The following is a 17,468-nucleotide window of genomic DNA, read 5'->3' as shown; positions in this document are numbered from 1 at the left end:
AAATCAAGTGTGACATTTGGATCAGGGGGCTGAAAAGTATTTGGGATGATTAAGAAGCAGTTTTGCAAGTTTCCCTGGTGTCTCAGTGGTAAAGAATCCACCTGCCAACATAGGAGACATGGCTTCATTCTGGGTATCGGGAAGATCCCCATGCCGTGGAGCAACTCAGCCTGCGTGCCACAACTATTGAGCCAGTGCGTTAGGGCCTGGAAACCACAACTACTGAGCCCATGTGCCCTGGAACCTGTGCTCAGCAACAGGAGAAGCCACTGCACACTGCAACTAGAGAGCAGCCCCAGCTCACCACAACTAGAGAAAAGCCCACACATCAGTGAAGACCAGAACCAGTATAAAAAGAAAGTAGTTTTGCTTGTTAGAAGCAGAAGGGTAGGTTAAGACACCCGAAACTGACACTATAAATTATCTTCAATTAAATTTTAATCCCAGGTGGTTGTCTCTAGCATCCCAGAGGGCCATCAGTTGATTAAGCATGCTTTTTTACTGTTACTATTATTATTATGAATCTAACAACTTCATACAAAAATACAGGGTCTGATAAATATTAACTTCTAGACTACTTATATAATCTAATGCATTATTCTGATCTTTAATCCTCAGAAGAGAATGGAGGTTGTACATTGTAGTGTCAAGTACCAGACCTAGAGGACTTGAGTTCTAACCCTGGCTGTATTCTCTCTATCCATGTGATTTCAGGTAAAACTTATTTTCAGTACATTTTCCAATTGTGGATAACAAATAAATAACAAAGTAACTGATTTATGTGAATAGTTTGTTGGATGAGACAAGGACTAAATATAAGACCTGGCAGGTTGCGTGTGCTCAACACACAAACACTTGTTGCACTAAACTGTAATCCAGATAAATACTCTGCTGAACTTGTTTCCAGATGAAACCCCCCACTTTTTTTTGACAATTGAGGTTGTAGTGTATTCTTCACCTTTATGTAAACAGAGAAAAATATTTTAAAAACTGTGAAACAAGGAAAAATACTAAAAATTTAATTTAAAATATATTATTTATCATGTTAGGAAAGCCATTTCTAGGATCTAATTTTTAGTCATAAATTATATAAAATATTGACTACATGTAAGGATGACAATTTCTCCCAAATTAATCTTTAAAGTCAACATAACTGCTATCTAAATCACATTTTGCTTTTGGGTAGAAGTCGACAAATTTATTCTAACTTTAATTTGGTTCACTCAAGTGAGACAGAGAGTTGGTTGATGAGACACAGGGTTAAACAAGAGAATGAGGTACAGTGACAATCTGGGTGAGGGGCTAAAAATCTAAGGTACAACTAGGAATAAGAAGAAACTATCTCAACATCATAAAGGCCACATATGAAAAGCCTATAGCTAATCCCATACACAATGGTTTAAAGACTTGATACTTTTCCTCTAAGATTTGGAAGAAGGCAAAGATGCCTACTTTTGCCATTCCTATCAATAAAGTACTAGAAGTCTAGCCCGAGTAGTTAGGCAAGAAAAAGAAAGGAAAGGCAGACAAATCAGAAAGGAAGAAGTACATAATCTCTGTTCACAGGTGAAACGGTCTTATCTACAGAAACTCCCAAAGATTCCACAGAAAAACCATTAGAACTAATGAACAAATTCAGCAAAGTTGCAGGATATAAAATCAACATAAAAAATCAATTGCATTTTTATACACGAACCATGAACAATCTAAAAAGAAAACTGAGAAAACACTTTCATTAAAAACAACATCAATAAGAATAAAATACTTAAGAATAACCTTAATCAAGGAGACAAAAGACTAAGAAATTAGAGACACAAATAAATGGAAAGATATCTTGTGTTCATTAGTTAGAAGACTCTCTCTCTCTCTCTCTCTCTATATATATATAATTTAATTGGAGGCTAATTACTTTACAATATTGTGGTGGTTTTTGACATACATTCAATGAATCAGCCATGGGTGTACATGTGTTCCCCATCCTGACCCTCCCTCCCACCTCCCTCCCCATCCCATCCTTCAGGGTCAACCCAGTGCACCAGCCCTGAGCACCCTGTCTCATGCATGGAACCTGCACTGGTGATCTATTTCACATATGATAATATACATATTTCAATGCTATTCTCTCAAATCATCCCACCCTCGCCTCCTCCCACAGAGTCCAAAAGTCTGGTCTTTACATCTGTGTCTCTTTTGCTGTCTCGCATATAGGGTCATCATTACCATCTTTCTAAATTCCATATATATGCGTTAATATACTGTATTGGTTTTTCTTTCTGACTTACTTTGCTCTGTATAATAGGCTTCAGTCTCATTCACCTCATTAGAACTGATTCAAATGCATTCTTTTTAACAGCTGAGTAATATTCCATTATATATATGTATCACAGCTTTCTTATCCATTTGTCTGCCAATGGATATCTAGGTTGCTTTCATGTCCTGGCTATTATAAACAGTGCTGCGATGAACATTGGGGTACACATGTCTCTTTCAATTCTGGTTTCCTCAGTGTGTATGCCCAGCAGTGGGATTGCCGGGTTGTATGGCAGTTCTATTTCCAGTTTTCTAAGGAATCTCCACACTGTTCTCCATAGTGGCTGTACTAGTTTTCATTCCTACCATCAGTGTAAGAGGGTTCCTTTTTCCCCACACCCTCTCCAGTATTTATTGTTTCTAGACTTTTTGACAGCAGCCATTTTGACTGGTGTGAGATGGTACCTCATTGTGGTTTTGATTTGCATTTCTCTGATAATGAAGACTCAATATTTTTAAGATGTCATTACTACCCAAAGCAATTTTCAGATTCAGGGCAATCCCCATTAAAATGTCAATGGCATTTTTCTCCATTGTGTTTTCAAGGTTTTTGAACATCTTTACTATCATTATTCTGAATTCTTTTTCAGGTAGTTTGCCTATTTCTTCTTCATTTATTTGAACTTCTGTGTTTCTACTTTTTCCTTCATTTGTATAGTATTTCTGTGCCTTTTCACTATTTGTGTGTGTGTGTGTTTGAGGTCTCCTTTTCCCAGGCTTCAAGGCTGAATTCTCCTTCCTTTTGGTTTCTGCCTTTCTAAGGTTGGCCCAGTGGTTTGTGTAAGCTTTGTACTGGGTGAGATTTGTGCTGAGTTTTTTGTTTGTTTTTCCTCTGATGGCCAAGGCTGAGTGAGGTGGTAATCCTGTCTACTGATGATTGGGCTTATATTTTTGTTTTGTTTGTTGTTTAGATGAGGCATGCTGCACAGGGTGCTACTGGTGGTTGCGTGATGCTGGGTCTTGTATTCAAGTGGCTTCCTTTGTGTGAGTTCTCACCATTTGATACTCCCTAGGGTTAGTTCTCTGGGAGTCTAGGGTATTGGAGTCAATGCTCCCATTCTAAAGGCTCAGGGTTTGATCTCTGGTCAGGAATGAAGATTCCACAAGTGGTTTGTTATGGCATTAAGTAAGATTAAAACAAATACCCCAAAACAAGAAAGCAAAGATGCTGCTAAGTCACTTCAGTCGTGTCCGACTCTGTGTGACCCCATAGACGGCAGCCTACCAGGCTCCCCCGTCCCTGGGATTCACCAGGCAACAACACTGGAGTGGGCTGTCATTTCCTTCTCCAATGCGTGAAAGTGAAAGGTGAAAGTGAAGTCGCTCAGTCGTGTCCGACTGTTCACGACCCCATGGACGGCAGCCTACCAGACTCCTCCGTCCATGGGATTTTCCAGGCAAGAGTACTGGAGTGGGGGGCCATCGCTTTCTCCAAAGCAAAGATGAACCCCAGACAAATGGCAGTTACAAAATTAGGCAAATAATAATTAAAATAATGGAGTATACATATATACCCAAAAGCAAAGTCAAAATAGTCCATAAAAATATAGTACAGTAGACTGACCCAGAGAACAAATGAAATAAAAAATTGTATTTACCTGTTAAGAACAAAACTAACTAAAGCACAAACTGGAAAATAAAACTAAAGCAAGGTGCCAAGTAGGGAATAAAGCAATGAAAACAAAACTAACAAATATGTTGAGAGGAAAGGAAAGAAAGAAAAAATAAGAAAGAATAGACATGCAAAGTTAAACAGAGGTAGATGAAGAAGATTTATATACATTAAAGATTAACTGCAAGGGGAAAAGAATAGTAGGAAAGGCAAACAAAGGAATAAACATAGAAAAAAATATAATAGGTTTAAAAAAGTTAAAATTATAAAAGAGAGAGAGAAAAAAAAGGAAAACACCACAGAACTGCAAAAGCCCAACATAGAGACAGAGGTTTATAACAACAATAAAAAGTGTGACTGAATATACACATATACATATATACCCATCGGTTCAGTTCAGTCACTCAGTCCTGTCCGACTCTTTGCGACCCCATGAATCACAGCACGCCAGGCCTCCATGTCCATCACCAACTCCCGGAGTTCACTCAAACTCATGTCCATCGAGTCGGTGATGCCATCCAGCCATCTCATCCTCTTTTGTCCCCTTCTCCTCCTGCCCCTAATCCCTCCCAGCATCAGGGTCTTTTCCAATGAGTCAACTCTTCGCATGAGGTGGCCAAAGTATTGGAGTTTCAGCTTCAGCATCAGTCCTTCCAATGAACATCCAGGACCAATCTCCTTTAGGATGGACTGGTTGGACCTCCTTGCAGTCCAAGGGACTTTCTCAAGAGTCTTCTCCAACACCACAGTTCAAAAGCATCAATTCTTCGGCGCTCAGCCTTCTTCACAGTCCAACTCTCACATCCATACACGACCACTGGAAAAACCATAGCCTTGAGTAGACGGACCTTTGTTGGCAAAGTAATGTCTCTGCTTTTGAATATGCTATCTAGGTTGGTCATAACTTTCCTTCCAAGGAGTAAGTGTCTTTTAATTTCATGGCTGCAATCACCATCTGCCCTGATTTTGGAGCCCCCAAAAATAAAGTCTGATACTCTTTCCACTGTTTCCCCATCTATTTCCCATGAAGTGATGGGACCAGATGCCATGATCTTAGTTTTCTGAATGTTGAGTTTTAAGCCAACTTTTTCACTCTCCTCTTTCACTTTCATCAAGAGGCTTTTTAGTTCCTCTTCACTTTCTGCCATAAGGGTGGTGTCATCTGTATATCTGAGGTTATTGATATTTTTCCTGGCAATCTTGATTCCAGCTTGTGCTTCTTCCAGCCCAGCATTTATACACCCATAAGCAAAATAAAAACAGTCCAACAAAAATAAAGTCAGTAGATTGACCCAATGAACAAAGAAAACCAAAAATTATATCTATCAGTTAAGAACAAAACTACTGCATATATATTCTTTCTTTCCTTTCTTTCCCTTCCTCTCAACATATTTGTTAGTTTTATTTTCATTGCTTTATTTCCCATTTGGCACCTTGCTTTAGTTTTGTTTTCCAGTTTGTGTTTTAGTTAGTTTTGTTCTTAATTGGTAGATATAATTTTTGGTTTCCTTTATTCACTGGGTCAATTTGTTAGTTTTGTTTTCACCAGATGGTCAATACTGAAATCAGATTGATTATATTATTTGCAGCCAAAGATGGAGAAGCTCTATATAGCCAGCAAAAACAAGACTGGGAACTGACTGTGGCTCAGATTATGAACTCCTTATTGCCAAATTCAGACTTAAATTGAAGAAAGTAGGGAAGACCACTAGACCAGTCAGGTATGACCTAAATCAAATCCCTTAACGATTATACAGTGGAAGTGACAGATTCAAGGGATTAGATCTGATCAAGTGCCTGATGAACTATGGACGGAGGTTCGTGACATTATACAGAAGACAGGGATCAAGACCATTCCCAAGAAAAAGAAATGCAAAAAAGAAAAATGGCTGCCTGAGGAGGCCTTACAAATAGCTGTGAAAAGAAGAGAAGCAAAAAGGAAAGGAGAAAAGGAAAGATATACCCATTTGAGTGCAGAGTTCCAAAGAACAGCAAGGAGAGACAAGAAAGTCTTCCTCAGCGATCAGTGCAAAGAAATAGAGGGAAACAATAGAATGGGAAAGACTAGAGGTCTCTTCAAGAAAATCAGAGATACCAAAGGAACATTTCATGCAAAGATGGGCTCAATAAAGGACAGAAATGGTATGGATCTAACAGAAGCAGAAGATATCAAGAAGAGGTGGTAAGAATACACAGAAGAACTGTACAAAAAAGATCTTTATGACCCAGATAATCACAATGGTGTGATCACTCAACTAGGGCCAGACATCCTGGAATGAGATGTCAAGTAGGCCTTAGGAAGCATCACTATGAACAAAGCTAGTGGAGGTGATGGAATTCCAGCTGAGCTTTTTGAAATCCTAAAAGATGATGCTGTGAAGGTGCTGCACTCAATATGTCAGCAAATTTGGACAACTCAGCAGTGGCCACAGGACTGGAAAAGGTCAGTTTTCATTCCAATCCCAAAGAAAGGCAATGCCAAAGAATGCTCAAACTACCGCACAATTGCACTCATCTCATATGCTAGTAAAGTAATGCTCAAAACTCTCCATGCCAGGCTTCAACAGTATGTGACCCTGAACTTCCAGATATTCAAGCTAGATTTCAAAAAGGCAGAGGAACCAGAGATCAAATTGCCAACATCCTTTGGATTATCAAAAAAGCAAGAGAGTTCCAGAAAAACATTTACTTGTGCTTTATTGACTATGCCAAAGCCTTTGACTATGTGGATCACCACAAACTATGGAAAATTCTGAAAGAGATGGGAATACCAGACCACCTTACCTGCCTCTTGAGAAATCTGTATGCAGGTCAAGAAGCAACAGTTAGAACTGGACATGGAACTAACAGACTGGTTCCAAATCGGGAAAGGAGTACGTCAAGGCTATATATTGTCACCCTGCTTATTTAACTTATATGCAGAGTACATCATGAGAAACGCTGGGCTGGATGAAGCACAAGCTGGAATCCAGATTGTTGGGAGAAATATCAACAACCTCAGATATGCAGATGACATCACCCTTATGACATAAAGTGAAGAAGAACTAAAGAGACTAATTGATGAAAATGAAAGAGGAGAGTGAAAAAGTTGGCTCAAAGCTCAATGTTCAGAAAACTAAGATCATGGTATCTGGCCCATTCACTTCATGGCAAACAGATGGGGAAACAATGAAACAGTGAGACTTAATTTTTGGGTTTCAAAATCACTGCAGATGGTGATTGCAGCCATGAAATTAAAAGATGCTTACTCCTTGGAAGAAAAGTTATGACCAACCTAGACAGCATATTAAAAAGCAGAGACATTACTTTGACAACAAAGGTCAATCTAGTCAATCCTATGGTTTTTCCAGTAGTCATGTATGGATGTGAGAGTTGGACTATAAAGAAAGCTGAGCACCGAAGAATTGATGCTTTTCAACTGTGGTATTAGAAAAGACTACTGAGAGTCCCTTGGACTGCAAGGAGATCCAACCAGTCCATCCTAAAGGAAATCAGTCCTGAATATTCATTGGAAGGACTGATGTTGAAGCTGAAACTCCAATACTTTGGCTATGTGATGCGAAGAGCTGACTCATTTGAAAAGACCCTGATACTGGAAAGATTGAAAGCAGGAGGCGAAGAGGATGACAGAGAATGATATAGTTGGATGGCATCACCGACTCAATGGACATGAGTTTGAGTAAACTCTGGGAGTTGGTGATGGACAGTGAGGCCTGGCATGCTGCAGTCCATGGGGTCACAAAGAGCTGGACAAGACTGAGTGACTGAACTGAACTGAACTGCAAGGGGAAAAGAACAGTAGGAAAAGGAAACAAAGGAATATATGTAGAAAGATAGTAATTGGTTTAAAAAATGAAAAATTGAAATTAAAAAAAAGAGAAAAGAAAAAAAAAAAAAAGGAAAACTCCCCAGAACTGCAAAAGCCCAACATAGAAGCAGAGGTTTAAAACAACAATAAAAAATGTGACTGAGGAAAAAAAAAAAGCTCAGAAGCTTAATTAGATTTCATGATGCCAATAAAATTGACAACTACAAGAAGGAGAAAAAAAAATCCAAAAGTATCTACAGAACAAGTCAAAACATAAGAATAATAAATGTTTTTCTTGAGTCACTGGTGTCAGAGTTCTTTCCCCCTCTGGGAGTCACAGTGCACCTCACCTCCCTAGGATGCCCTCCAACACTGTGCTGATCTCTGGATCTGCTGTGGGGGCAGCTCAGATTCTAATCTGGTCCCACTCCTGTGCGTTCTTGCCTCCAATGTCCACAGCTATCAGAGCTAATACGTTTTCTTTTGTGGGAGCTCTCAGTGGCCTTTTATATATTTCATAGACACAGAGTCTGCCTAGTTGATTCTGTAGATTTAATCTACAGCTTGTACATCTGGTGGGAAGGTTTTGGGTCTTCTTCTGTAGCCACACTGCCTCTGGGTTTCAACTGTGGTTTTATTTCCACCTCTACATGTGGGTCGTCCACTGGGGTTTGCTCCTGAGGCTGCCCTGGAAGACTTGGGTGTGCCCACGTGAGGGCCAGGTGTGGAGATGGTGCAGCTGCTTGGGTCACAGGGGTTCTGGCAGCACCAGGTACTCAGGGGAGTTGGTGGCTAGGGCAGCAGGAAATATAGTGCTCTAGAAGGGTATGGCAACCAGTATTGGCCAATACACTCCAGTATTCTTGGTTGGAGAATCCCCCTGACAGAGAAGCCTGGCAGGCCATAGTTCACAGGAGTGCAGAGTTGGACAGGACCGAAGCAGCCCTGTGCGCATAGATGCAAGACTTTTTTTTTGTCTGTGGCAGCTCTGCCCCAGTGAGAGTTGAGCATGAAGGTGGCACAGCTGCTTGGCTTGTGGGGACCCTGGCAGCACCAAGTGTGCAGGGACATGAACTGCCTCCACCATAGGAGTTATGGCACTCTCAGAGTCTTTTTTCGAGTCTCTTGGAGCTGGTGATCAGAAGGCCTCTTTGGCCAGTCTTTCTCTGTAGCTCCACCCATTCAGGCACTTAGAGTGCTTGCTCCCTTGCCTGGGGCCCTTCTCTGTTGTTCCGCATGTCAGGCACACAGAGGGGCCCCCTCGGCTGGGGTCCTACTCTGTAGTTTGGCACACCAGTCACTTAAAGGAGCACCCTGGGTGGGGTCCTACTCTGTAGTTCAGTGCATCAGGTGTTTGATGGGCCAGCCTCTCTATTGTTCAGCTGCCAACACTGGCATATGGGGACAGAGAGGCTATGGTGGAGGCTCCACCTGCTACGTGTGACTCAGCAGTATCGCCTGGCTTCCATGGCCGCCCGGTTTTCCTCCACAGGTATTTCCCACCACAGTCTCCTTCCTCACCTCCCCTTGATCCGTCTCTCCACAGTCAACAGCAGCCCTCGCCCTGGGATTGCTCCACAACCCCTAAACTCCAGCTCCCAGCCTCTGCGCCTTCCAGGGGACCTGCATCCCTGTCTGGGGCATGTATAGCTGTGGCAAGGACTGTCTGATTCTCATTCCATTTAGGCTGCCACAAAGCAGCTGTCTTACTCTCAGCCTTAAATGTTTCTCCTCCTACTCAGACAATTGCCCCAGTGTGGGGATCGGACCCCTGCCTCAGTTCCGCCACCCGCCAAGGGCAGGTCCGGTCCCGCTAACATTCCTGTTTTTCCCCCTAGTTCCTTTATCCTACCAAGTTTTGCATGGTTCTATATATTCTTTTCTGCTGGTCAAGTACTTCCATCTGCTCTCAGCTGGTGTTCTGCATGCACTTCTGTGTCTGAAGGTGTATTCCTGATGTATCCGTGAGAGAGATGTTCTCCATGTCCACCTGCTTCTCTGCCATCTTGTTCTCTCCTCAATGACATTTTTTTGTAGAAAAAGAAAAATCCACCTAAAGTTTACGTGAATCTCAAGGGACTCCAAAGAACCAAAACAATCTTGAAAAAGAAGGAAAAAGTTGTAAATCTCACACTTCTTGATTACAAAACATTACAAAACTACAATAATCAAGATAATGTGGTACTGGCTAAAGACAGACTATATAGATCAATGGAATAGAATAGAAAGCCTAGAAATAAACCCTCACATATATGGTCAAATGATTTTCTACAAGTGACCAAAACAACTCAATGTGGAAACGACAGTCTCTTAAAAAAATGGTGCTGGGAAAACTGGATATCCACAAGTAGAAGAATGAAGTTGGACTCTTGCCTTAAACCACATATAAGAAAAATAATGTGAAAAGGACTGAAGACCTATATGAAAGACCTAAAACTATAAAACTCCTAGAAGAAAACATTGGGGAAAAGCTTCATGATGTTGGTTCAGTAATGATTTCTTGGATATGACACCAAAGACAGAGACAACAAAATTTTAAAAAAAGGGGAATACATCAAACTTAAAAAATTCTGTGCAAATGGGAATGTGCATGTGTGCTAAGTCACTTCAGTTGTGTCCAACTCTTTGTAAGCCTATGGACTGCAGCCTGCCAGGCTCCTCTGTCCATGGGATTCTCTAGGTGTGAATACTGGAGTGAGTTGCCATGCCCTCCTCCAGGGATTCTTCCCAATCCAGGGATCAAACCCATATCTTTTATGTCGCCTGCATTGGTAGACAGGTTCTTTACCACTAGTGCCACCTGGGAAATACAAGGTTAAGTGTAGATGAAATAATAAGATTTGTAATCACTGAGATAATTTGATAATTAGAAGAAACTAACTTGATGTTCAGTTAAATCCAATTATGTTTTTAATTAGTGCTTTAGTATTTAAAATAATTTATATTGTATTATTTATGTGTGGATTTATTAATATGTCTATAGTTGTAGACTTTCAGGTGGTCCAGTGGTTAAGAATCTACCTGCCAATGCAAAGGACATGGGTTCGATAACTGGTCTGGGGAGATTCCACATGCCCCTAGGGCAGCTAAGCTCATAAGCCACAATTTACTGAAGCCTGTGTGTCCCAGAGCCCATGCTCTGCAACAAGAGAAGCCATTGCAATGACAGGCCTGCATATGGCAACTAAAGAGTAGCCCCCTGCTTGCTGCAACAAGAGAAAGCCCTCGTGCAGCAACCAAGACAAAAAATAAATAAAATTTTAAAAAATGTCTGTAGTTGTGTTAGTTGATGACACTGAATTTAATTGGGGTGACAGTAATAGCAGTTAAGGAACCACTTTCCCAATCTCTTTTAATGCTAATGAGATTAAATGGGTGTGTTGTGCAGTACATACAAGAAGTCTTTTTGAAAGAGAGAAGAGAACTCTATCCTTATTCCTCAATCCTGCTGTGCAGGACATGTGATGACAGGTTTTATTGCCACTCTGAACTGTGAAAAGATGAGCTGGAAAGAGCCTGCATCTCTGGAGCTGCCATACTAGATTTCTTTCACATAAGTTTCTATCTTGTTAAAGTTATTTTTATTTTGAAGTTACTATTATTGGCAGTTGGGGAGGATGGAGTTAAAGCAGCTGGCCTCCAACTTTTTGGTGTGTGTGTGTGTGTGTGTGTGTGTGTCTTGTGGGGAGCAAAGAGAAACGCTCCCAGGGGGCAAGTGACTCTGACTAATTTTTTCTCACTGGGCCTGCAGGTAATTAGACCAAGAGTTGGCAAAGTATGTCTCATTGGCCAGCTACTTGTTTTAAAAATAAAATTTTATTGGAACACAGCTTTATCCATTTATTTATGTATTGTCTGTGGTTGCTTTTGTGCTATGCTGGCAGAGTTGAGTAGCTGCAGAGACTGTATGGCCCATAAAGCATAAAAGATTTGTAGAAAAAGTTATGCTGACCCCTGAAATAAACTGATGATACATGATAGGGGGGAAGAGTCTTTTTCTATAGGATGCCCTGAGTAGGACATACCTGGATAAGTATTACTTAAAGTGAATAAACCCATAATCTATGAAGCATGGCTCCCTGATGACTGCCACAGAAGCCATCCAACAGAAGCCATCCAACTCTCTGGAATATAATATGGAGATGTTTTGTTACCTACATGCTTCCTACTGTGTGAAATAATAACCCTCAGAACCTTGTTTGGAGCTCTTCTCTACTAACCTCTGTTTTTAAACTCTGTTCTGCCCTATTGGTCTCCTTCTCTATGCTTATGCCAACATCCATAATATTTGATTAACTGTAGAGGTATAGCTGCATAATTGAAGAATTAGATAAGATCATGCTGAGCTTTGTTTTTAATGGATACCAAAATTTTCTTGCTGCCCTTTTATTTCTTTGTGTAATGTTATATAAAACTTATGTTTTGTTATGTAGAGGTATTTAGTGCTTCACTCAGATTCCTTTCAATCCTTTTTTCCCTTTGCTTTTTGGATACTTTTCTTAGAGCCTGCTCTGCTGAAAGACTGTGAGCGAGAAGTACTTGGGAATTTATGGTCCCAGGGTAGTTCTTTTCTTATGACGAATGTGTGAGAGAATATGAAGACTCCAGCTCCCTTGCCTGAGGTAGGGACAATCCCGAGGTACACATTTCACTCTGGAATTCTTTGCATGTTCAGGATGAAGCTACCCTTTGCAGGACTGAGAGCCTAACCTTGGGTGACTTCCTTCCCTGTCCTTCTCCCATGCCCTAGCTAGTTTCCTCTCGGAGTACGTTCTTTCTTGCACAGAAATCCTTTTCTCAGGGTCTGCTGCTGGGGAATCCAACTAAGAAGTAAAGAATACCCATGAATTTACCTTTTAAAATTGATGTTGAGATTTGCAGTCATGACAGCTCCGCCAGTACACGAACCAAGAGCAACATCTATCATTGTTGCCATGGCACCTCCATGAAGCAATCTAGGTACAACAGGAGGAAATGAGAAAGGTATCAGAAGTTTTGAGAACAGCCTCTTCAGAGACAAAAATTATCCAAGCATCCCATATAATTTATTTCTGAAAGTTCCACTTATTTAATAGTTCACATGCAAGGTACTAAATATCAAATTATATTCATGTTCTTCTCACCTTTGTTTTGTTCATAGCATAATACTGTAGTATTTGTAACAAAGCTAGAACCTAATAATAATCAGGTCACAAGTAAGCAAAAAGCTGAAATGCAATTTAGGAAATTTATGTTTTTACCAAACTATATAAATCATTGTTTAAAAATTTAGGAAATGCAGACAAACAGAAGAAAAAGAAACTAAAGATTATAAGGCCATCTGCTGCTGTTGCTAGGTCAGAGAAGGGAACTCACCTATACTGTTGGGGGGAATGCAAGTTGGTACAACCACTAAGGAGAACAGTATGGAGGATCCTTAGAAAACTAAAAATAGAGTTACCATATGATCCAGCAATCCCACTTCTGGGCATACATCTAGATGAAAGTGTGCTAAGTCGCTCAGTCGTGTCCGACTCTTTGTGACTCCATGGACTGTAGCCCACCAGGCTCCTCTATCCATGGGATTCTCCAGACAAGAATACTAGAGTGGGGTGTCATGCCCTCCTCCAGGGGATCTTCCTGACCCAGGGATCAAGCCCACATCTCCTGCATTGCAGGTGGATTCTTTACTGCTGAGCCACCTTCAGGGAAGGCTATAAGGCCATCTAGTGACAAACCATTATTAACATGTTAATGATACTCTCTAAAATTATATGCTTGCACTACGTCCTATGCTTTTGTCATTCAATAATTTGCATCTCTCTCTCTCTCTATATATATATATATCCATGTCAGTAAATATATATCTATATTACCACTTGAATGCCTTTATTGTAGTCCATTGATACAAGGCGATACTCATCTTAGATCCACATTTCTAGGCTATCATTCTTACCCAGGTACTCCTTGCAGATAAGGACCTCCTTGAAACAAGCAAACTGTCCTTTTCTCATCATTATTCTTGAATATCACATATTCAAAGCCCAGGCCATCCTCAAAGCCTCTGGTGAAGAGCTGGGCCTGTGATAATCGTTCTTCTTCCCCAAGCTTTGGGTCTGCAGGGCAATCAGATGGATGCGCACATGAGAAACAGGTATGAGAAAAACACCATGTCAGAGACAAATATCTGTTCCCTGTGAGAATCACAGGTCAATGGATGATTGATTAAAATGCCAGCCAGGTGCAAAATCGAAGGGGATGGGAGAGTTCCAAAGAAAGAGAATATAGGATATTTGTTCCTGTGGAATTGGTCTAAGTGGGGACACAGTAAAAAATAAATGAAATCAAAACAAAGTACTAACACATGGCAATCAGGAAATACAGTACATAAATGTGAAGGGAATATGGAATAATATAATAAAGTATAGACAGAAATCCTTCTTCAAATAAGTGCAGTTAAAATGGGATTTGAAGAGAGTGAGGAATGTAATAGTAGAGGAATTTTCCTTGCAGACATGAGTTTAACCTGAGCAGAAGATAGATATCATACTGAATCAGAAACTGAGCCAGTTCAACCCAATATTCAATGTGATTATGATGCTTGAGTCTGAAACTCAGGGTCAGAACCATTATGGTTCATGAAATCAAGTTAGTGGGTTGTAAGACTTTAAAAAGAAACTTAAAAAAAAATCCTCATGCTTCACATATATCCTGGATAAGTACTAGTGTACTCATTTAGATATGTTTTCTCAGTTATACAACTGTGCACAAGTTGTGCGTTCTGGGTTGTGAGTCAAAATGTAGGTAACTTCAAAATAAAGACTAAAAACTACTGCTCTGAGGGAAGGGCATATTTTTTCTTTCATATACATTTTAAGATTTAATTCCCAAAACTCTCAGCTTTCTTTTACAGCTCATCATGATTTGCTATGTATAATGCTGTTTCCTTTATTGCTATAAGATTTACATTTACAAACTTGGAAAAGGATATGAGATGAGACGATCTGGGAGAAGTGGGGAGGACAAGAAAGGATGCCTGTTATTTATGTCTTGAGCATTTGGTGGCAGACACCCTGTCTTTTGGACTCCATGTGCTCAACAACTGGCACATAGGCACACACTATGTTCATTCTAGCAGTTGTTGAGAAATTGAATGATTTGAAGAGCCAAAGAAACTTAAAATTGAGAATCAGTCTCATGGCACAGTAGAAAGAGTCTTGTCCTGAGAGTCGGAAAATTTTTTGTGACTTAGCTTTAGCCTAGAATTTGCTCCTTTCTCCATATTTTCTCCATACAGCGAGTAGATAAATCCAAATGACCCCTAACGTTTGTCCCAACTCTGACATTCTGGGACTTCAGGATAAGATAAGCATCAAGTCTTTCTAATTTTTTACTTAGGATTTCAGAACTTCTGGTCTAGATTACTAAACATTGAGGTTACCTTATAAAAATGAGGGAAAAAAGATGGTGGGAAAGTCTGTTAGAAATGCAGGCTCTTGGGCTCTACTCCTGACCTACTGAAGCTGAACCTACAGTTTAACAAGATTCCCAGCTGCTTCATATTCATGTTAAAATCTGAGAAGAACTGGTCTTTTAATACATGAGATAACACTGAAGGTAGCAGAGGAGTAACATGATCAAATTTGCATTCAGAATCTCTGCCAGCCGGATGAACGGAGGCCGATAAGAAAGATGAGTGAGGGGCTTCCCTGGTGGCTCACTGGTAAAAGAATCCACCTGCCAATGCAGGGCACACAGGTTTGATCCCTGCTGGGGAAGACCCCACATGCCAAGGAGCAACTAAGCCCATGTGCCACAATTATTGAGCCTGTGATCTAGAGCCCAGGAACCACAACTACCGAGCCCACACTCTGCAACTAGTGAACCCTGTGGGCCATAGAGCCCATGCTCTGCAACAAGAGAAGCCTGCATACTGCAACAGAGTAGCCCCTGCTTGCTGCAACTAGAGAAAAACCCACACCTCAACTAGAGAAAAGCACACACAGCAACGAAGACCCAGCATAACCAAAACTGAATAAATAAATAAAAATTAAAAAAAAAGAGAGCCTATTAAAAAAAAAAAAGATGAGTGAGAAGATCACTGAAACACTATCAAATCACAACCACCAAACTTTTTGGAGTCGAGGGGTGATTTTTTCCAGCTATGTGAGGGCCTGTGCAAATACGTGGTGGCAGATGGCTGGATTCATCCAGGGCTGGGGTTATCCTGCACAAGTACGCTAAAGAAGTTCAGATAAAAGAGGGCTATGGAGATAGTGAGAAAGTAGAGGACTCAATGAGATGACTCAATGAGTCTTAATGAAGCCAAATAATTTTTTCTGTGGGGCCTTTGCACAAGTAAGCTGGTAGGAAAAAGGTTGTAGTCAAAAAAAGGATGTCTAGTCCAGGTTGAATCACCAGTCCAGGTTCGATGCAGGATACAGGAAGCTTGGGGATGGTGCACTGGGATGGTCCAGAGGGATGGTATGGGGAGGAAGGCGGGAGCGGGGTTCAGGATGGGGAACACATGTACACCCGTGATGGATGCAATAAATTTATTAAAAAAAAAAAAAAAGGATGTCTAAATGTGTGAATTTGGAGGTTGTGCATTTTCTGAAGACGAAAAGGCTCAAGATGTCTACAGGAGCATGTTGCTGGGGCTGTGCAAAAGAAAGTTTATGAGGAGGTAAATAAACCAAGTAGCCATTATCTGGATGCTGGGTTGCCGAGAATACTGTATGGAACTGGGTAGAGAGGAAGAGTTAACCAGGTGCTGAAATGCTCAACATATGAGGGAGAGGTTGGTAGATGATAGAGGAAGTTGAGGGTGATAAAGTCAGAAGGTATAAACCTCAAAAGGAATGGGGTTTTCTAAGAAGCAGAGGAAGTAATGATTTGAAAGCAAGTGTGGGTAGAAGAGAGGACCTCAAACTCCTCCCTAGTCTGAGAGGGTCAAGTTTCAGGCAAGAGAGGGTAGTTAGGTTGGATGAAAGGATGAGCAGAAACATGTGGGTGGGAACTGAACCCTGGAAACCACTGATATTTACAGAGTGGATAGAAGGAGAAAGGGAAAATTGCTCAGAGAAGTTTGTGAAAGCCAACAGACAAAACATTTCAAGGAGAATGAAATTAATAGCTAGATCGAGCACAGTAAGGACTGAAAAATGTCCATCAAACTTGACAATTAGGTTGCTAGTGGCTTAAGTGAAGAAATTTCAGTAGAGCTATTAGCATAGAAGCCAAACTGTACTGGTTAAGTATATTCAATTAATTGTGTGAGGTGTTCAATAGTTAGAGTGGAATTAGTACTACAAACTGCTAAATTTCCCCCTTATTTGTAAAATGGTTAATTCTCATTTCTCTCTATACTGGTAGTTCTATAAAGAAACTTATAAATAACCATTTTTTTTGGTAAAGGTGGTTTTATTTTTGTTTCATTCCTTCAGCAAATACTGAAGTACTCAGCAAATGCCATGAGGAAACTGAGGCAAGGAAAGGTAAAATTACTTGCCCAAAGCAACACAGCTTTAAATTGTGGAAGCAAAATTTGAATGCACTCACTAAATTTCAACCATTAGATGAGGAAGTTATCTTTTGGATGGCCTCTAAAGCCATGTGACTGAATGAGATTACCAACAGAGTATAGTGAAGCAAGGAGTACTAAGGTTGGAGACATGGGGCATCCTAACACCAAGTTTGAGGACAAGGAGGAACCGGCAAAAGAAACTAAAAGTCAAGAGGCAGTGAAGTAGAAGAATG

The 17,468-nt window shown here is 40.6% G+C and overlaps 1 protein-coding gene across 2 annotated transcripts in view; it reads right to left on the bottom strand.

Annotated features, from left to right (window-relative positions):
• THEM4 (thioesterase superfamily member 4) overlaps window positions 1-17,468 on the bottom strand; it is a 49,319-nt gene that overhangs the window by 12,373 nt on the left and 19,478 nt on the right. The window contains exons 3-5 of one of the 2 annotated variants that reach the window (XM_070367077.1): window positions 13,666-13,825; window positions 12,584-12,685; window positions 4,777-5,141 (exon numbers count right to left, since the gene is read on the bottom strand). In XM_070367077.1, the coding sequence (XP_070223178.1) occupies window positions 5,099-5,141; window positions 12,584-12,685; window positions 13,666-13,825 (305 nt within the window). In that variant the 3' untranslated portion in view covers window positions 4,777-5,098. Of the gene's footprint in view, window positions 1-4,776; window positions 5,142-12,583; window positions 12,686-13,665; window positions 13,826-17,468 lie in introns of those variants that run through there. The other variant, XM_005894976.2, reaches the window with a different exon arrangement.

This window comes from Bos mutus, chromosome 3 (assembly GCF_027580195.1).
Source record: "Bos mutus isolate GX-2022 chromosome 3, NWIPB_WYAK_1.1, whole genome shotgun sequence".
Lineage (NCBI taxonomy): Eukaryota > Metazoa > Chordata > Mammalia > Artiodactyla > Bovidae > Bos > Bos mutus.
This window is presented reverse-complemented; position numbering and strand designations above follow the sequence as displayed.